The 21,715-nt window shown below is 32.8% G+C and overlaps 2 protein-coding genes across 4 annotated transcripts; both read left to right on the top strand.

Annotated features, from left to right (window-relative positions):
• Positions 1–530: 530 nt before the first annotated feature.
• On the top strand, positions 531–8,891 carry LOC130802972 (protein N-terminal asparagine amidohydrolase). 3 transcript variants are annotated; one of them, XM_057667106.1, is made up of 11 exons: positions 531–681; positions 2,567–2,701; positions 4,092–4,274; positions 4,634–4,698; positions 4,789–4,888; positions 4,967–5,005; positions 5,100–5,285; positions 5,448–5,626; positions 5,877–5,996; positions 7,006–7,115; positions 8,192–8,813. In XM_057667106.1, the coding sequence occupies exons 2-11, from the start codon at positions 2,654–2,656 to the stop codon at positions 8,209–8,211; spliced, it is 1,050 nt and encodes a 349-aa protein (XP_057523089.1). In that variant the 5' UTR covers positions 531–681; positions 2,567–2,653; the 3' UTR covers positions 8,212–8,813. The 3 variants fall into 3 exon arrangements, with proteins under 3 accessions (XP_057523089.1, XP_057523091.1, XP_057523090.1); XM_057667108.1 differs by lacking the exon at positions 4,634–4,698 and having other exon boundaries at positions 4,159–4,274; positions 8,192–8,891; XM_057667107.1 differs by lacking the exons at positions 7,006–7,115; positions 8,192–8,813 and adding an exon at positions 6,668–6,860.
• Positions 8,892–9,293: 402 nt separating this feature from the next.
• On the top strand, positions 9,294–10,967 carry LOC130802971 (ras-related protein RABA2b-like). Its single transcript, XM_057667104.1, has 2 exons — positions 9,294–9,458; positions 10,437–10,967. Exons 1-2 carry the CDS (start codon positions 9,294–9,296, stop codon positions 10,905–10,907), a joined length of 636 nt encoding a protein of 211 aa, XP_057523087.1. The 3' UTR covers positions 10,908–10,967.
• The last annotated feature ends 10,748 nt before the right edge of the window (positions 10,968–21,715 follow it).

The raw sequence follows: 21,715 nt of genomic DNA, 5'->3' as shown, positions 1-21,715 counted from the left end.
TTAATTTATGTATTTTTATCAATTTTTATGTTATTTTTCTTTGGTTTTTACTAGAAATATACTTGTTGCAAAATCACAAATTAAAAAAAATACCTTAATTCTTCAAGGTTAGTTTTTTTTTATTTTTTGACTTTTAAATTAATTTTCTTCTAACAAATAATTAACAATCAATAATAAATTTTTACAAAGCATTTTTATAATAATTAGGTAACAACATCGAAAAGTAATATAATAAGTCAACTAAATTTGCTAATAGGCTGCAACCAATTACCGAACACCAAAAGCTTATTTATTCATTTTTTAACATGTTTAGTATCCGTGTTCTTTAAAATTCGTCTCATCCGATTAAAAATGCACTGACAAGTTACAACTCAAAGCATATTTCTTTCGTTTCAAAAATTTGTAATGTTTAATTTTTTAAATAGTTTAATGTACTAATTTAATTTTCTATATAATAAAAGTTATAAAATATCTTAAGACAAATAAAAAAATTATCATTAAACATATTTTAATTTATAAATTAAAAAATAATTATTAAAAGTGATAAAATAAATAGGAGTATAATATTCCTGCTACATACACTTACTGAATCAATAGGTTCTCCGCTCACGGAGGTTTGGAAGACTAATCGTGGAGAAGTCAATGACGATCGCAAAATATCGGGCTCGACAAATTTATTTCGTAAGAATTTCTTTCACTTTATTTTAACTGATCACATCTCTATAAATCAAATTATTCATGAATTTGAATGATATTTCGTTAATTTACTCCTTCTGTGCGGTTCAAACTTTAACTTGAAGTTTAATTTTGGGTATTGTAATTTTATGATTCTTGCAATTTAACCTAGTTTATAAACTTAAATTATGGAATGTTTTTAATTGGCATGTAAGTTCTTAAAAATATTTGATTTAGGCATCAATATTGATTTTCAGTTGGTTTAATGGGATTGAAGAAAGGAAGAAGGGTTTTTGAATTTCTGTTGATATTTAGGTGATTGGAGTAGTTATTGAATTGTAATGCTTGTTTTCGCCAATCCAAACATTCTTTTGATCACTAGTCTACTCTAATATAAATTTGGTCATTCTTTTAATTTATACTGGAATAATTGACATCAATAATCCAATTTTTTTCTCGTCCATTGTAAATAACAATCTTACCTTTAGATTATTTTGTAGTAATCCAACATTTGCCCTTAGTTCGACGTGAATAATGCAACCTTTGTCTTAGTGTGCTGGTAGCTTAGCCTATTATTATCTACTTTTAGTAATATTGTATGTTGTGGGTAAATGTATGGCAAAGATTAGAGTATTAGAAAATAATTTAAAGGTTCGATTTTTAATGTCAAATTTTCCTTTATACTTTTGTATTGCATAATTCTATGCCAATGCCTAATAACAATGAGTAGTAATGTGCCAAAACAATGAAGAACTAATTAATATGGATATTGATTTGTGAATCTAAAATGGGACACTTGAATTGTGGAAAGGCTGAAACTTTTTGTAGTTTCGCTTTAGTGGTTTACTCTTTGTGAGGCTTTAGTGTTCAAAACAATATCTTTTATTACTCTAGACTCCCTCCATCCTTTAACTCGGAATGGGGACATAGTTTTGTTTATCGATTTTTATATTTTAGTTTTCAACTAGGGGTATAGACACATATCTTGATTCTGGACCTTGAGGGAAGGAAGAGAGTTGCATTGGCAGAGCTCTTGTCATGTTTAAGATTAATCTCAGGAGAAAAGGATCAATGTTAGAAAAGAGGGGGTTAAGTTTGGTTAGAATCAGCTTATTTGTATCTGCAGAATGGAAGAAATGGAGTAGTGGTTCTTGAAGTTGTTAAGTTTGGTTAGAATCAGCTTATTTGTAACCTGTCTCTGTAGTATGTACCTTGGAGCCTGAAATTGGTCCATGCTGTTAATTGAATCCTGGATGATTGTATCATTGAGTATTGTATCGAATTGAATCTGTGGCTGTGTCCACTTTAATTATAAGTTTAATATTAAGGAATAAGCCTACACGTTGTTGAGTTAGTGTATTCTAAATGAATTTGAAAGTCTGACACTGGAAGCCTAGTTAATAGGTATAAGTAAAATCGTATTGGTAAGAATTACAAACAATGTGCAGTGAAGCTAATTTCATTTGGAAATTTGGAATTGGCTCAAATTTATTGTTCGGCAAATCAAATATTTTCAAATTTGGATTTGGATCAAATTCCACAATTGTTTTTAAAGTAGTTAAAGTTGAGAATTTGAGAATGACTATCCAAACCTTGTCATTCTCAAAGTTTTCATTTATGATTACGTAATAAAATCCATAATATGAAATGAAATATTTGTTCCCAAACACTACATTAAAGTAATTTGTTTTTGCATTGTTTTGTATGAGATGTAGTTTGCTCTTCTATTGCTATCGCAAATTGAATCTCCCAACTAAAAAATTCACATGCACTGTTTTGTTAGCTTCTTGCTATAACCAATTAATCATTGATACCATTGGTTTTGTGTTAAATTTTTTTACGGTCTTTTATGCTGGTTAGGCAGTGGTTGAGTTCTTTGGTTCTTTTGCAGGACAAACGGTGTTTCCCGGTCTTTTTCTTATCTTTTTAGATTTTCTTCATTTGACTTCTGTGCCTTTTGATATACTTTTGAGCTACCATGATAATTGTTGGTGGGGTACCATTTGAGAGCAATTCTACTGATCAGGTATCTTTGAACATTCTACGTATAATTCATGCGTATCAAATGCACTATGCAACATTTTTTCATGCTCAAGAGGTAATGCTTAAGAGGGGAAAACCAAAGACTACCCGTTTGATCATCTATACATGTCTGCACTACATATTTTATATTACCACATCATTTATCTTTCTTTAAGAAGTTTAAATTTCTAGAATAGGCCATATGCCAAAGACAAAGTGTGAGAAAATCTTCTGTGCTGTTTTGCACATATGCAAAAAAGAAAAAAATTCATTAATTGGAAAAACCCAAGGTTTGAACTGCTTAAAAGAGGAAGAATACCGGTGGAAGAGAAATAATGTAGCTGATGACTACAATTAATGAAAAATATTGATGTTATTTTTTGAAATTGTTTGCAGAATTATGGGTCTATAATTAAATCTATACTCAATGAATCTTAGGTTAAAATCTTTATCAACTTGATCAATAAGAGGTCAACATGAGATCAGGAATAATTTAGTCTCAAGATAAATTTAGGTTAAAGTCTTATCAACTCAGTCAATGAGTGCACTATAAGACTTGAATTATAGGGTCATAATTTAGTACTTAATCAACAAGACGGTAGTATGAGGTTAATATGATCACGTTTAATCATGTTCCTGACCCTTAAACTATGAATGATGAATAACAATTGACATCCATCTGCAATTGTGTGATTTACATCACCTCGGACTTTCACTAATATCGTTTCCAACCCTTTAAATTCAGTTTTCAGTAGCTTTGAATATTACACTCTCATATGTTTTTATTTATCGCCGTGTATTAGAACTTAGTGAATCTAATTAATTTAAGCTTTCTCGTGTTCCATTCGTAACTACACGTACACTGTGTGCGTAGCGATATAAAATATATTTTCTATCAGTCTCTAAAATCAATCAAGTTGGAACTTGGAATGCCATGGTCTTTGATCTCTTTTGCTCACAAAGTAGCTAAAGGCATTGTATCAAAGAATATAGCCTCCATGTAGATGATTGAATTCAAAGAGTAGGGTGAACTCTTTGAATGACCAAATGAAGATGTGAGAATTTCATTTGATTATCATATGGCATAGAAGAGTAGAGAAGTGTAAGGGAAAATCATTTCTAATTTGGAATTCAAGCATTAATCAAAAGCTAAAATCAATTGTAGAATTTAAAGAAAAAACATTACAATCGAGTTAGTTTGCTCTGTTATAGTATTGTTAGCTTGTGTTCCCATTGTTGGCAAAATCATCTATGGAGTTTGTTCTCCATTATTCAAAATGATTTGAATTTGAACGATAGTTTTTTTACATTAATTTTCGACACTTCTTGTTGATTCATCTTATTTGTTACACTACTATTATTTGTGTTTCTAAAATTTTATGATTAATTCCAAGGGGAGTTCTGACCTTGTTGCTCTGATGGAACACCCGGTACTTGTCTCGACTTCACTCTCCTTTAAAGCAATTCCCGAGAAGAAGTTTTCGATTTCCGACACATATTCAGATGAAGTGGAAAAGAAGAGGCATGTTTATGTGTTCCAAAGAGAATATGCTACAGTCGACCCTACGCTTGTGGATGTAGGTGCAGATAATCATTTGTTTAAGTCTTTAATATATTCTTTTACATATGTATCTTCTAAATATATTAGTTTGGTAACTTGTTTATTTATTCTTTATGTCTCCTTTTGAGTATGGTCTAGTATATCGGTATTATGTCTTAAGAAGGGGACACTTGGTGGGTTACTTATGAGGGAAATGCCAAATTAATTTGCAAGTATGTGAACTTTCTTTATAGAAGTAAAAAAGGATGGTTGAAAATGGCCATTTATTTGTGAAATTCATACGTTGCTCTGATTTAACCTGAAATTCTGTCATGCTTTCTTTTGGATGCTTACCTAAATATATCCTTTGTCGTTTCATTTTATCTTTTTATAAAGTTAATTGGCACGGACGAAGCGACTACATGTGTGGGTGTTGTAATTAGGAACCGGGACAATGGAATGTAAGTTCAGTTGGATTAAGGTTCAGCTAACATGGTACTCTTATAGATAGTTGGATTCAGTCTAGTCTTATTTATCTTTTCCCTCTTCAGGACTTCAGTTGCTCACATGGACTATCCAGCGATTGTAGACCATGGCCTCTCTCAGATGCTGGAAAAACTCGTAGATTGTAAACACGAAAGTGAGATGGATGTAAGATTATTCTGCTACTTTATTCTTGCGTAGTCAGATTTCTGCATGTTACGACAGTTTTAAGACCATTATTTGCAGGTGCATCTGATAGGAGGTTTTGAAGAATGTCCAAATAAAGTATGAGCAGGCCTTACGGTTGACACTTTTGTCAATTTTTCTCAATAATCAGTTGAATTTCAGAATGCTTGATGTTTTTGGATTTTTTGCGCAGCATGATGAGCATACTCAATTGAGAAGCAAAGCTCCAAACGATCATTCTTTTCCTCTGTGTGCTAAAATTATTGAAGCCTTTGTAAGGAGTACAGTAAAGTTTCATATTCACACTTTATTTGTACTGAGGCACAATACCAAGATAGGTACTGTTGGGAATGCACTCCCTATATTCAGCGGCTTCCTGGTGAGCAATGAGTCCTAGAACTGTTCATTCTCATGCAACACATTAAGTGTTCTGGCCGAAATTTTAAACAAGATAATTTGTCTGAACCTTACCCACTAACATCAGTACTTAAGTAAAGCTTAGCAAGATATTTCAGGTCCTATGTTTCATTTGATATTTCAGGTACAAACTAGGACAGGAAGTATCGTTTCTGCCACATTTGACCAGACCACAAGATGCCCAGATGAACTTGTAAGGCGAATTCGAGTCTCGGCTTCTTTTTCAGACTCCCAATGGAGAAACAAGCTACTTGAGACATATGACACTCAAACTGACCAGTTCATCATCGCTCCATGCTATTGGTAGAAGTTTTTTCTGGTTTTTAATTTTCAACATATATAATGAATAATTAGCTAGGTTAGTTGTTAGTGGCCCTTTTAGATTTTTCTAGGATTAAATTTTATGTGCAAGTGATTGAGACATTAAGTTCATTCATGTAGGCTCATGTTATTTTTTAAAATAATTTTTTCCGCAATCCCTCGTAGCTTGTTTTGTGTATAATATATTTGGAAGCTCTATTGATGTTGTTTTATGTAATTACCACTGATGCAGGAGCATACGTCTGGTACATATGGCTTCTTATCTTCAGCAACTTCCTGATGAAGAAATCCTTCATACTTGTTCCACTTCACCTTATGCTGAAGCACCAGACTTCATAGATAATCAAAAAAGGTTTGAGTTGTTTATACACGTGTCACCGCAATCATTTGCTTTTCAGTTCCATCTATGAAAGTAATTCTACACTCCTATTTCACTTAATTGTGTTAGAGTATAAAACATATCCTAGGGTTCAACCCTAAGCTTAAGCTTTTGGTTGAGTTGGTTCCTTAACATGGTATCAGAAGCCAACGTGACAAGAGGTCACGAGTTCGAATCTCAAACACCCCTCATTTATAGTGGAATATTTAGCGCCAGGTGTGAGGAGGGCCTGTATTGCATCCACACTTCTACCCCAAAGGGCTCTCGTGTGAGGGGGCGTGTCAGAGTATATAACATATCCTGGGGCTTCAACCATCAGCTTAAGTTTTTGGTTGAGTTGGTTCCTTGACAAATTGTTCATTAGATGAGAAGATAATATATGAAGGTTACTTTTATATAGTTGGTCAAGAAGATGCTATGTTGTACGGTTCATTATTCTGTCTCTAGTGCTCAAATTTTATGGGGAAGTACATATACATTAATTCTTGTTCTCTTCATGACAAGTTGACCCCAATTTGTTGAGATTAAGGTTTTAACAATGTTATTGTGCCTCGACATGACTCTTGCATTTTTCCCATAAGTGAAATGCTAAAAGTTTTCTTCTAACATAGAAGTAATTCAATATTCTTTCGTGTCTCTACTAGGGGTGTTCAATGGGCCGGATAAGGACCGGATTGGGCTTAAATAAATATGGGTCGGGTTGGATAAGGGCCTTAAAACTTAATATGGGCTTTAAATGGGCCGGGCTTTGAAAGTCCAACCCGGCCCAATCCGACCCATTTTGCAAAGATCATCATGCAGTGTTTGCTTTTGCGGTTGTGCCTTCTATTTAGAACAGTAAGCTTGCCAGAATTCTCGCATAAGCTGCATACTTGGGCTGTATGCTCTAATCACTTACCTTAAAAGTGATGTCTTCTGATTCTTCTATCAGGAATCAGGTGTTCCTAAATATTCGGTAATGATTTTTTTTTTCGTCCTACAGGATGTGGAATTATTTGATTCAATATCCAAATTGGAAGGAAAGTTTCAAATTGGGAAAACCACGTATATTCGCAAGGACCGTTAGTGGAGGATGGATGATGGTTGAGCAAGGTAATGTCTTCCTATAACCTCACCAACTTAAGTTGTCCCCTGAGTTCAGCATTTCGTACTTCATCTTGAAGGGACATATATGCGGGAAAGTAATTCTCTTGGGAATTTGGCTTTTTTTTTTTCTTTTCTTTTAACATCTGCGGTTGCAATTAGAATAAACTATTGATTCATATAATCAGTTGCTCATGAAAAGTAAGGAGCATTTATAACACTTTTCTTAAATTTCTGTTGACACTTAAGAGGTGCTATTGCGTGGCAACAAATCTTTGAAGAAAACAGATGCTTGGGGCAGAAAAGCACAATAGCGCCCATATACGTAGGCATGGGGGCTTTTCTTGCAAACGTAATTATAAACACATCGTTGTTGCCTGTTACTACCATTCTTACTACCCATTTAAGTGAGCAAGGGGTTTTTAAGGTTGAGCAGTCCATTTCTTGAACCGTTGAAGCCTGACTTCTTTCTACTACCAGTATGTGACCGTGAAATCGATGGCTTAGCTAACTATGAGGCTATGGCCCATTTGCCAGTTTCTCCAGTGCTTACTCATACTGTCAATTTTGCATGTAACGATTATTCGAGTCTAAAGTTATATTCAGAATGACTTTTGTGATTCTTATCCGGATTTGTACAATTTGTCAGTTGGGTTATGCTTCTCTCGTTTACTTTCCTTACTCGAACAAACCCTTTTTCAGAAACTGCAACTTACCTCATCATTCTAGATAATCCTTTAACTTCCGTAATGCTAACTTCATTGAATCTATTTAAGAATTACATGTAGACTAAAATTCTAATTAAGGGTACTGAATCAATCTGATGTCTTGCTTCCTCTGATTTAGATGTTTTTAAGGCATCGAGATTATCGAGTTAGACTGCTCTATCTGTAATTAGCAAGATGAGTTTCTCTTCCCATTCTGATAGACGTATAAGATACGACTCACACAATCGCACATTCAATTGATATTCCTGTACGATTTCTGTCGCTGATTATCATGTGTTAACTAGTTATCCCTATAACTACTGCACTGCACATGATATACTTGTTCTAATGTTTATGTGTTTTATTGCAAAATTTCAGCTCACGAGGCAGCCAGCTGAAACTGTTGGTACTCTCCAAATCCTACTCTCGAATATCATTTGAGTCAATGTTGTAGATTCAATTACATTCTTCGGGAAAATGCATTGGTTAGAACTTAAACCGATTATTATTATGGATGTTAATCAATGAACGCAACTCGTCAGGCACGTACATTATTGATTTTCAGTCCGCGGCCGCCACACATCTGCAGTAGTTATATCATATGTAAGAGGAGTACATTCAATTTTTTCTGATTTTTTAGAGTGTATTACATGGTATGTTTCCATATTAGCAAGCCTGTTATACAATCTGTACTTTCTATTTGAATTTGGAATGACATAGTTTATCCCATGAAAAGTTGCACAAATTATCTTTTTCATCTGCACTTTATATAGCCATTTATAAAATGGGTCGTTAATGTAAGGAATCCTTTTGTAGAAATCAATGAAATAAAGAACAAAAATAAGCTTTTATTAATAAAAAAAATTTCCAAATAAGCGCTCAACCAAAATAATTTTCAAAATAAGAGTCTTTTACGTTAGACACTGCCCGCAATTACTAACAGCGGTCAATTACTTAACTGAGTCAAAAATCAGATCAATAGTCGCCTGTTGTTACTAATAGGGGCGATTGTTGAGCTGATTTTTACTCAGTTCAGTACTCATCCGTTGTTCCTTACCTCAGATTGGGATGACAAATGCTTATTTTGAGAAAGAGCCCTTATTTATGTATTTTTTATTATAAAAACTTTTTTTTTATTATTTTTTAAAAGTCAAGTCTTTAGAATTTTTCTTGGCCAACAAACTCTTGTCTTGTCCTTTGAATCGTTCTCCAATTTCTTCGGTTTAAATTTCTGTTTTGGAAAATGATTATCAACAAAATCACTCTTTAACCCTTAAATTAATAAAGAATCCTAAATTAGACAATACATTATGAGTTGTGCAAGTTTTCATTGCCTTTCATTTGCTCTCCTTTTAGCCAAGCCAATTCAAATGTTTTGTGTTAATTAAACATTGATAATTGATCAAATACACAATTTTTCCCTTTAAAGAAATAATTTCTTAAATTAAAAATAATTAATAACAATTGAAATTTATGTTTAATGGCGTATAGAGTTGATCATGAATATGATTATCTATTCAAGATTGTTTTGATTGGTGATTCAGGAGTTGGTAAATCCAATATTTTGACAAGATTTACTAGAAATGAATTTTCCTTGGAATCCAAGTCCACAATTGGAGTTGAATTTGCAACAAGAACATTACAAGTAAGTTTATCAAATATATTTATCTATCAATGGAATTCTATAATAAAACTATCAACATTTTTAAATGTAAGAGTTTTTGAATGAAAATTACTGAAAATTAAAGAGCCTAGTAATTCAAATAAGATTCTATGGAGTAAACGGCCGTAAAATATGAGAAAAACTCTAATAAATAGTTTTTTTTTTTGAAAAGTACTCATAGTATCCTGCATTTCGGCCATAGGGTTAGGAAAAAGGGAAAAAAAGGGGAAAAGAGTGTGAGATGCACGTAATAAGGATTGAATAATAAAAAAAAGCTCAAAATATGAGAAAAATCAAGAATCATGTACCACTTTTTTATGAAAGGTTACAAATTATAATCTATTTAACCTTTTTTTCCCTAAGCCTATAATGTAATCCAAAAAAAATACGAGAAAAATCCATTTTTTTTAATTTAATTAAGTAATCATTGTTTATGTGACTTAGAAAAATTAAGTATCATATCATTATTTATAAAATATATCTAAGCATGTAAACTAGAACAAAGTAAAATTACACATTAATTTTAGAGGCCCTGTTTATTATATATTTTTTCATAATTTTTGGGCTTAAATTTAAGTATTTAGACTACATCAAAGCTAATGTAAACTAAAATTGACTACAAGAAGCCTTGTATGAGACTGTCTCACCATGTGACGAGTCCATACAAGTAACATAATTAATGTTTTTTGTAAAAAAAACAACTGATTAAGTAAGTTAAAAACAATTTTTTGTGCAGTTTTTTTAAAATTAATATTGGATCTGCCTATATTAAGCCGTCTCACAATGAGATAGTCTGAATAAAAAATTTGTCAATTGACTAATATTTGAGGCCTTTAACTTGTTGAACCTTATACGATTGGACACCTTACACTATGTTCCAGAACCACCTTGTAACGCTACAATGATGTAAAACATATTGTGTTTGTAAAATTGAAGGTATAATAAGTTGTGCAAAAACAGGTTGAAGGCAAAATAGTAAAAGCCCAAATATGGGACACGGCAGGACAAGAAAGGTACCGAGCCATAACAAGTGCATATTACAGGGGAGCCGTAGGAGCCTTTTTAGTGTATGACATAACCAAGAAGCAAAGCTTCAACAACGTTACTCGATGGCTCCACGAGCTTCGAGACCACGCAGACTCGAACATTGTGATCATGTTAGTTGGAAATAAGTCGGATCTTCAACATCTTAGAGGTGTTCCTCAATCTGATGGTCACTTATTAGCTGAAAGGGAAGAACTTGTTTTCCTTGAAACTTCAGCTTTAGACTCTACTAATGTTGAAAATGCTTTTCAAAGGATTCTTTTAGATATTTACCAAGTTATTAGTAAAAAAGCCTTAGCTGCCCAGCAAGCTGCTGGTTTTGTGCCTCAAGGCACTAATATTAGTGTTGCTACTAATGTTGAAAACAAATCATGTTGTTCTAACTAAGTATACTTGTTTCGTCTCTTTTATTCTGCTATAATTATGTTTAGACGATAAAAGTTTTTATATCAATTTGCGTGATGTAGTATGTAAAAATCAGAAGAGTGTTGTAATGTGTATATAAATTCATTCTTCTTTAATTTTGTGTTTTTTTCTCTTGTACTGATGTAATTATTAGAATAGTTTATTTATTAAGGAGGAATTGAGTGACAATGTTGATATTGATAATTGAGTGTTGTAATGTGTATATAAATTCATTCTTCTTTAATATTGTTCTAACTGATCATTCCGTCTATAGAAAAACTATGAGTAGGGTCTGAGGAGGGAAGAAAGGCGGCAACTTACACCCATAAAGGAAAGCGCGACTAAATAGTCCCTCAATTCAAGAAAGTTCAAAAGAAGGATTTGTGTGATGTAGTATGTAAAGTTGAGAATAGTATTCTAATGCGTATATAAACTCATCATTCTTTGTGTTTTTTCTCTCTTGTGATGCAATTTTTGGAATAGTTTATTTGTTAAGGAGGAATTGAGTGAGTTTAAATCTTTTCAACTTTTGAAAAATTGATATCTTAACAAAAAACATCTATTAAATCCTTTCAAATTCATTCCCTTTGAATTCCTTCCCTTAAAATCTCTTCCCTCTTATTTTGTTATCCAAATAAGAAATTCTTTTTCCCTTCAAATCCTTCCCCTTCCTTTCCTTTTGTTTTCTTTCATCCAAACACATTCTTAATAATGTTTTGTTACTTCCTAATAAGTACTTATCCTAAACAATATTTCTATCCTTTCAATTTTACTATAATATATATATCATACTATATCATCATATCTAGTAAATCTCGCTTATAAATTTAGGGTATGAGGGTGGGAAACATACAACTTATACATGTACCCTCTCTAAAAAGAGGGCATGAGGAAGCTAAGAAAGCAATTAGAATCACCGAGTACGTATTATGAAGCTCTATGTGGATTCCAACATTAGAGTTGAACTATAAGAAACTAAATTAGAGTATATAAAAAAAGATAAATAAATAAGTGAATAAAAATGCGTGAATGAGATAGAATATGAGAACAACTTTGTGTATAAAACTAGATTATTGAACAAAATGTGAGAGTAGTGTTCAAAATAAAATTATAGTAAAATTAATAAAACAATTTAAAATAAAAGGTATAGCAAAATTAATCAGCGGATGCTTGAAGTTTATGAATACAAACTATAATTACAAGTTTTAATGATCATTAAAAAATAATAAAATTTTAAGAAGTCCAATTTCCACCAAACCCAATAAAACTTATTGGAATGATACATCCAAATTTTATAATTAAATAATATTAGCATCAAATAAACTCAACTTAATAATTAATAATCATATCTACCTAATTGTGTAGTAGCCTCAAGCCATCATTTTCCTGTTATCTACTATTCCTATCGCTTCATAGTGTTCTCATAATTATTAATTTTGGACCTCTTTGGCAACACAAATTCTCAAATTAGAGTATTTTTAGAGTGACACTATCTTTTTTTGGACTGTTTTAAAAATATATTTATGGTTTTAAAATGATTATTTAAAATTTTAATGTAATTGATTATAACGATTTTAAAGTAATCTTTAGTATTAAAGTGATAACTTATAATCATAAAATGATCACTTACAATTTTAAAGTGATTAATTATTATAGTTTTTAAAGTAATCACTTATAAATTTAAAGTGATTACTTTTATCTTAAAGTGATCGATTAGAGAAATGCAATCTTTGGAGTGTGTCTCAATGTATTCAATTTTAGAACCAAGACGTCCTTATAAATAGACGGTTTCCAAACGTTTTATATGTAAAAAAGGTCGCGGAGGTTTGATTGGGAAAATCTCAGGATTACTACATGAATTTTAAAAAAGCTTTGATTGCCACGTGGAAAACTCTATATTTAAGGTTACCACGTGAAATTTCCCAAAAATTTATATAATAGAAAATATATATGGAAAAGATATTGGGACTAGTACTGTCACAATTTAAATAATTTCACAATATTGACACCAAAGTAATTTAATAAGACCTAAAATTTACTCAATTAATATGTTCTAACAAGTCCATGTCAAATAAGATTAATGTTAGAAACATAAGGAATATGAAATGAGAGGTCTTTAAACCTCATCTAAAATTTGATTATACTTCTAAATGAACATATTAGCTAAAAAAAACTTTATTAGCAATCAAAGAGAAAGATTTGGTTATTATGGTTTGATTTATTTTGATAAATTTGTCAATAAATCGTGTATAATCTTTTTCTGTGTGTTAAATAGCGAGTTGCAAATAAAAAGAATCAGAGAAAAATATAACAACAACAACAATACTATAATCTTAATCCCAAAAATTAAGGACTGATGGAGCAAACACAAATTGGATATATTTCTTTGATTAGTATCAATTTGATAGTTTATAATAAACTGGATATAAATTGAATGTATCTTAGGGCTTTAACAAAAACCTTTAACTGATGGTTAAGACCTAGGATATAATTTATAGTTAATAGTATAACCTATTATGTTTCTTACACGAGAGTCCCTTGGGTTAGAAATATGAATATAACACATGTTTTAATGAAGGGTAAAAGAGATTTAAACTCGTAATCTTTTTGTCATATTGACGTTATATTGACTCTAACATCATATTAAGAAATCAACGCAACTCAACTAAAATTTGAAAATGATAATGATGGTCTTGAATTTTGTTATATATTCTAATTAGTTTTTAACCTCATATCACCAATCCAACCTCTTTTTATGATGTGGTGTTTTCCCTAAGTTAGCTTTTGTTCTACTTGGTGGTGTTCACTCGTTTTTCTATCATTTGTGCTTTTAATTGTTCTTCATTTGATGGTTACGCCAATGTAAAAAAAACGAATCTTAGCTTCAATGGGTTAACATGAATTTATTCTTTGGAACACGCAACTATTAATTGATGTAGACATAACAAAAAAGAAAATGTTGCAATTAAAAATAATATAAAAGAATAGTGGCTTTACAATATTCACTTTTGCAATAAGGTCCACCATTCCATTTAGAAATTTAATATAAAAAATCAATTCCCCATGTGTTTTAGAATATTTATATTTTAATATTTGTTAAGATAAGATGATAAATTTTTACATAATTGAGAAAGTCTTGTATAAACGTTGTCCACATTATTTTAATATACATTATTCTTAAAAGGTATTAAAATAATAAGTATTTTTATTTGACAAGTACAATAAAATACAATTATTAAGAAAAACTTACTATTTTTAGATTGATATACACTAAAATAAAATAAACCAAATCTAATAAAATTTTTACTTTATAAATTCTCTTTGAAGTTAAAATCCCTATAAAAGTATTAAAATAAACCAAACACTCAACCTTACACTAAAATAGAATGAACCAAGCATAAATGATTAAGAGTAGAAATCATGTTGGTCAATCTTCATTTGTAACTCTCCAATGGATATGATGAAATTAATTACCACCAACTTCCATGATTTCTAGTGGAACTTTCACTAGGATTTGAACCCAAATAAGAAAGCTGGTTATAAAACTTCCAAATAAGTTATTTCAGATACGAACTAACTTTTCACATGTCCTCTTTACGAACCCAATTCTTAAACATTGTTATCCTTTTTATTTTATCGTCACTCTTCCCAATAAAATACGAATTTACCTCTGGACATTAAAAAATTTTGAATTTACCATTGGACTTAAAATTTCTTATTTATACTCCAACCTCACTGAATAACTCCTTTATCACACTTAAAAAACAAAATTACAACATAAAATTTTTGGAGCAAAAACTAAGAAATTCAATCTGCAAACAATTAATCGAGGTAATTTTTATGCGAATCATATTATTTTAAATTTAAAAAAAAAAAGAAAAAAAAAATTTAAAAATGGGCGAGTTGCAGGAAATCAGCGAGCCCATCGGGGGTCAGTCGCAGGAAACCTGCGGCTCAGTCGCACGTTTGCGACTCAGCCGCGGTCGAGTCGTGGGTTTCCTGCGACTGACCCGCGGTGGGCTCGCGGATTTCCTGCGACTGGCCCATTTTTTTAATTATTTTTTCGTTTTTTTAATGAATAATTATTATTAATTTTATTATATTTGTTGATAACGATTAGTTAAATACTGTTATTGCTAATTAATTATTGTCTTTTGTTCATGTGGTTAATTTAACATAACGTTTGATTATGTTTATTTATTAATAATAGTTAATTAAATTATCAAAAATTGTAGTAAATGGCTGGTACTCACGGGAAAGGAAAAGGTTTTTTTTAGAAACTTGCTGAGCGGGAATAGTTCTAGGCCTACCCTGCTCAGAGGGACCCTCATGAGAGAGGGGTGACGGGTTCTACTAGGAGGGCTAGGCAGGAAGAGGCTGCCAAACACAGTGAGGCCCAACGGTTGAGTACGCTGAACCAAGTGCGTACTCGTTTTGATGACCAGGCTAGTAGCCTCCAGAGTAGTTTGGGGGTTTCTAGTGAGGATGATAATGATGCTGATGATGTTCAATACCAAGGTCCTGATCTTCGCCCAGTAGACTGGACTGTTGTTTGGGGACCCGACGGGAGATTCGCACGTGCCGGCCCTAGTTCTTCAGGCGTATCTGAGCGTGCCGGACATAGTCTCGTTGATAATGAGCCGCTATGGGGGAGCAGGCGCTCACAGTCCGCTGGAATTTACCTCTGGACATTAAAAAATTTTGAATTTACCATTGGACTTAAAATTTCTTATTTATACTCCAACCTCACTGAATAACTCCTTTATCACACTTAAAAAACAAAATTACAACATAAAATTTTTGGAGCAAAAACTAAGAAATTCAATCTGCAAACAATTAATCGAGGTAATTTTTATGCGAATCATATTATTTTAAATTTTAAAAAAAAAAGAAAAAAAAAATTTAAAAATGGGCGAGTTGCAGGAAATCAGCGAGCCCATCGGGGGTCAGTCGCAGGAAACCTGCGGCTCAGTCGCACGTTTGCGACTCAGCCGCGGTCGAGTCGTGGGTTTCCTGCGACTGACCCGCGGTGGGCTCGCGGATTTCCTGCGACTGGCCCATTTTTTTAATTATTTTTTCGTTTTTTTAATGAATAATTATTATTAATTTTATTATATTTGTTGATAACGATTAGTTAAATACTGTTATTGCTAATTAATTATTGTCTTTTGTTCATGTGGTTAATTTAACATAACGTTTGATTATGTTTATTTATTAATAATAGTTAATTAAATTATCAAAAATTGTAGTAAATGGCTGGTACTCACGGGAAAGGAAAAGGTTTTTTTTAGAAACTTGCTGAGCGGGAATAGTTCTAGGCCTACCCTGCTCAGAGGGACCCTCATGAGAGAGGGGTGACGGGTTCTACTAGGAGGGCTAGGCAGGAAGAGGCTGCCAAACACAGTGAGGCCCAACGGTTGAGTACGCTGAACCAAGTGCGTACTCGTTTTGATGACCAGGCTAGTAGCCTCCAGAGTAGTTTGGGGGTTTCTAGTGAGGATGATAATGATGCTGATGATGTTCAATACCAAGGTCCTGATCTTCGCCCAGTAGACTGGACTGTTGTTTGGGGACCCGACGGGAGATTCGCACGTGCCGGCCCTAGTTCTTCAGGCGTATCTGAGCGTGCCGGACATAGTCTCGTTGATAATGAGCCGCTATGGGGGAGCAGGCGCTCACAGTCCGCTGGAATTTACCTCTGGACATTAAAAAATTTTGAATTTACCATTGGACTTAAAATTTCTTATTTATACTCCAACCTCACTGAATAACTCCTTTATCACACTTAAAAAACAAAATTACAACATAAAATTTTTGGAGCAAAAACTAAGAAATTCAATCTGCAAACAATTAATCGAGGTAATTTTTATGCGAATCATATTATTTTAAATTTTAAAAAAAAAAGAAAAAAAAAATTTAAAAATGGGCGAGTTGCAGGAAATCAGCGAGCCCATCGGGGGTCAGTCGCAGGAAACCTGCGGCTCAGTCGCACGTTTGCGACTCAGCCGCGGTCGAGTCGTGGGTTTCCTGCGACTGACCCGCGGTGGGCTCGCGGATTTCCTGCGACTGGCCCATTTTTTTAATTATTTTTTCGTTTTTTTAATGAATAATTATTATTAATTTTATTATATTTGTTGATAATGATTAGTTAAATACTGTTATTGCTAATTAATTATTGTCTTTTGTTCATGTGGTTAATTTAACATAACGTTTGATTATGTTTATTTATTAATAATAGTTAATTAAATTATCAAAAATTGTAGTAAATGGCTGGTACTCACGGGAAAGGAAAAGGTTTTTTTTAGAAACTTGCTGAGCGGGAATAGTTCTAGGCCTACCCTGCTCAGAGGGACCCTCATGAGAGAGGGGTGACGGGTTCTACTAGGAGGGCTAGGCAGGAAGAGGCTGCCAAACACAGTGAGGCCCAACGGTTGAGTACGCTGAACCAAGTGCGTACTCGTTTTGATGACCAGGCTAGTAGCCTCCAGAGTAGTTTGGGGGTTTCTAGTGAGGATGATAATGATGCTGATGATGTTCAATACCAAGGTCCTGATCTTCGCCCAGTAGACTGGACTGTTGTTCGGGGACCCGACGGGAGATTCGCACGTGCCGGCCCTAGTTCTTCAGGCGTATCTGAGCGTGCCGGACATAGTCTCGTTGATAATGAGCCGCTATGGGGGAGCAGGCGCTCACAGTCCGCTGGAACGGACTGGTTAGTCACATCGCCCCAGCCCCGGGGGCCCACAGATACGCGCCTGATACCTAGCTATGGCGGGCACATAGCTAAAGTTATTTTTGATGGCTCTGAGCGTACGCCTCCGGTTCTAGAAAGCCGTAGTAGGTTCTCCGCCTGTGTACTTGGAGGCATATAGTAGGTTCCCCTATAGTGCCCCCCTTGGTGATCAGGCACTTCGTCGAGCGTCTGTTCCATCAAAGGCTGATCCTAGTTACGTTGACTGGTTCAGAGTGTGCTCCCACCCATACGTCGTCCTCGGCGAAGGACCGAGTGCTAGTTTTGGTCCAGCTGAAAGCAGATTGGAATACGTTAGTTTTTTTAATTTATTTGTTTTCTATTATGTCGTTGTGTTATTTAGATGCTGTTTAATATCTTATTCACACCCTTTTTCCTTTTTTTTTCAGTTTCTGAATGAATGGCCGAGTCGAGTCGCTCCATTGGCGAGATTGCCTGCTGTTGCGGAAATGACCCCCCGGGAAAGACATGCTTTAGATGTATACCTTGCTGAAGTTAAAGATTTATTTGCCGAATGACAAGCTTTTAGGGGTTATGGCCCTTCATAGTCTGTATTTAAATCAATTTACATTAATGTGTTTATTTATTTACATCAACACTTTTTACATTAAATTTTAATTCATGTTTACATCAATGCTTTTATTAATTTACAACATTACTATACATATTGAATTTCATCTACAATTTCTATAGTAATGACATACACAATTGTATAACTATGGACTATCTACAAATTGAATTCCATCTACAATTTCTATAGTAAAACTGAATAATGATTTACACATCAAGTTACACTATGGACTATCTAAATTTACAGCATCTTCAGCGGTGTTATTACGTTGTGGTTGTCGTGGCTCGCATAGTTTATTCCAAAGCATAATCCTACTAGTAAAATGTGTTTCTATATGTCTGGAACAATTGTAGCACTTTCAACCAAGGGGTTCCATCTAATTTTTCTGAATACCTGCCCTTGTTGATTTCTTTTCCCGCCACACAACTTGTCCACCATGTTCTCAACGTCGTTTGCAATATGTCAAATGCATAAAAAATGTCGCACATCTACATTAAGACATATTCAATAAATAGAACGACAATAATCAATCAACAAAACCTTTTTACCTAAGAAGACGTCACGAATAGCTGCAGATAAACCTTCGTCTCGATCGGTTACAATGACGCTAGGAGTATGAGCTGTGCCAAAAATATCTCTCAATTCCTATAACACCCACGAATATGACACAACCGCCTCATCTCGCATCAAACAGAACGCAACCAAGAAGTTGTGATTGATTGGCGTCATTCCGATTACTTCACACAGTGGCCACTTTTGTTTGTTTGTTTTGTACGTTGTATCTATCAACACAACATACGGCCACGTACGTATCATTTGGATAGAGGTAGGATTTGCAACTAATAATCTGCTCAATCCCCCTTCATTATCCAAGTCTGTCCAGACCACGTAGTTAAATTCTGTGGCCATATATAGACAGTGTTGAAGGGGAGTCCTATCCTCCATCTCTTCCCTCCTTATTGATTGCCTAGCATTATAAATCTGATTCATACTAGTAAAAAAATCAGGAAAATTTTCTCTAACAGAACTCATAATAAAGGTCGGTTGCATGCCGGTTGCACTAAGCTGTCGTATGTGCTCCCGAATATCTACATTGATCCTATTTGCCCTTACATGATCATCTCTGTAAACTAAGAACGGGTGGTTATGTCTTCCTTTTTCACCAGGACACACCCTTACCGTCCAAGGTCTTTCTCCTGGTTTACGACTACTTGCTACAATCAAAAATTTACACCCACAACTTCTAATTTTAGAACCAGGTCGGACAACATTATCTAGATTATGTAAATCACCCCTAATATTACCATAGCGGTGACATCTTAAATACACACTAACTCTAGAACGTCCTTCTTTTTGTTTATAAGAAGCACGTGTAAATTGAAAACCAATTGTTATTGCTATCGCATCGGCCCAACTATGTAATTCATCTAAGGAATCAAATTCCCTATCCATAATAAATCTACCGGAGTAATCTACGTTGTCTCCTAAGTTTTCAAAGACCTGCGAATTTGAAATATGAAACAAACCATACATTAGGTCATTAAAAAATTATACATACAAACATTAATAATAAAAACATTCAATAATAAGTAAAAATTATAAATTACTTTAATAATTAATATTAAAATATTAGTAATACAAATTAATATTAATTAAAAATTATAATTTACTTAAATAATTAATATTAAAATAATGACAATACAAAAAATATAATAAAATAATTGTAATAATAATAAAACAAATTAATATTAAATAATAAGAAAATAATAATAATAATAATAATAATAATAATAATAATAATAATAATAATAATAATAATAATAACATAAAATTATAAATTATTTAAATAAATAATCACAAAATAATAGTAATGTTATTAATATAAATTACTTATATTAATAATAATTATTATAATAACAAAATTTAATAATAATAATAATACTAAAAATAATAATAACAATAATACTAATAATAATAATAATAATAATAATAATAATAATAATAATAATAATAATAATAAAACACAAATAATATTATTGATAATAATAATATTATAAATTTACTAAGACGTATAATAATTTAAATAATAATGTAAATAATAAAAAAACAAAAAAAAAGAAAAAAAAACAGTCGCACAAAAACCTCGAGCAGACCACGGTTCAGTCGCACAAAACGTGCGAGTGGACCACGGTTCAGTCGCACAAAACGTGCGACTGGACCACGACTGAACCGTGGTCCACTCGCCAATTTTTGCGACTTCCTTTTTTTTAAAAAAAAATACACCGATTCAAATCGATTAAAGTACATACCGGATCCGATTCATAGTCGCTTTCGTTAGCCATAGTTAATCGATTCCAACTAACAGCTTGTTTAAAATCGAAGAACGTTTTTAGAAAGTTTTAAAGAGATAGTACCGTGTTTGAATTCGTATACCATACAAGGGCGCATCTGAAAATTCAATATATATGGTCGCGATAAAAATGTTCGGAATTACATTTAAACTTTAAATTTAATGTTTTTAAAGTGATAATAGTGTTATTAAGTGCGATTTACATTTGTTAAACAAATTTTAAGTCCAGAGACAAATTCGTAATTTCATTAAGGGGTGGCGATAAAATGAAAAGGGTGGCGATATTTAACAATGCACTTTACGAATTGTGCCTATTCGCCAAAGTCAACCAATCAATTATTTAAGGCCTTTGATAATTATTTGACCAATATATATATATTTTATTACTTGTTCTACAATTATTTAAATAGGTCCAATTCATTCTTACACTTAGTCATAATGATCATATTACTAAATACTATATAAAATAATACAAATAAAGTCTTAAATTACTAAATAAAGATAACAAACTAACCACTTAAATTAGTGTCAACTCCTAATCAAAATCTATATAGCAACAAGCCAACAAACTAATAGTCAAACCAATATTTCACTTGGTGGATGATAGCATATCTAATTTCAATGATAGCATATCCAATTTGAACCACATATTATGGCTTAATAATTGGGTTTGGAAGAATCATCCTATCGTATAGTATAATATAAATGTTAGAGTATACACAATATTATGGGGCTTCAACTATTAATTTAAACTTTTGGTTGAGTTGGTTCTTTGACATGGTATCAGAAGTCAAATTGATAAGAGGTCACGGGTTTGAATCTCAACCATTGCACCCCTCATTTAAAGTGAAATATTCAGTGCCTATGCACATTCATATTTCTAATCCAATGGGCTCTCATGTGAGGGGGCGTGTTAGAGTACATAACATATTTTAAGGCCTCAACCATTAGCTTAACCTTTTAGTTGAGTTGGTTCTTTGACAATAAAAGAGTAACAATGATCCTAAGCTAGCAAAATATTTCCAGGTCTACAGAATTTTATATTTTGGGAAGAATATATGCTGATTTCTATATTTCATTTTAATGTAAATGGAACCAAACTAGGTTTATGTATAGGC

This window comes from Amaranthus tricolor, chromosome 16 (assembly GCF_026212465.1).
Source record: "Amaranthus tricolor cultivar Red isolate AtriRed21 chromosome 16, ASM2621246v1, whole genome shotgun sequence".
NCBI lineage: Eukaryota > Viridiplantae > Streptophyta > Magnoliopsida > Caryophyllales > Amaranthaceae > Amaranthus > Amaranthus tricolor.
The sequence above is the reverse complement of the archived record's forward strand: the minus strand, read 5'-3'. Positions and strand labels throughout refer to the sequence as shown.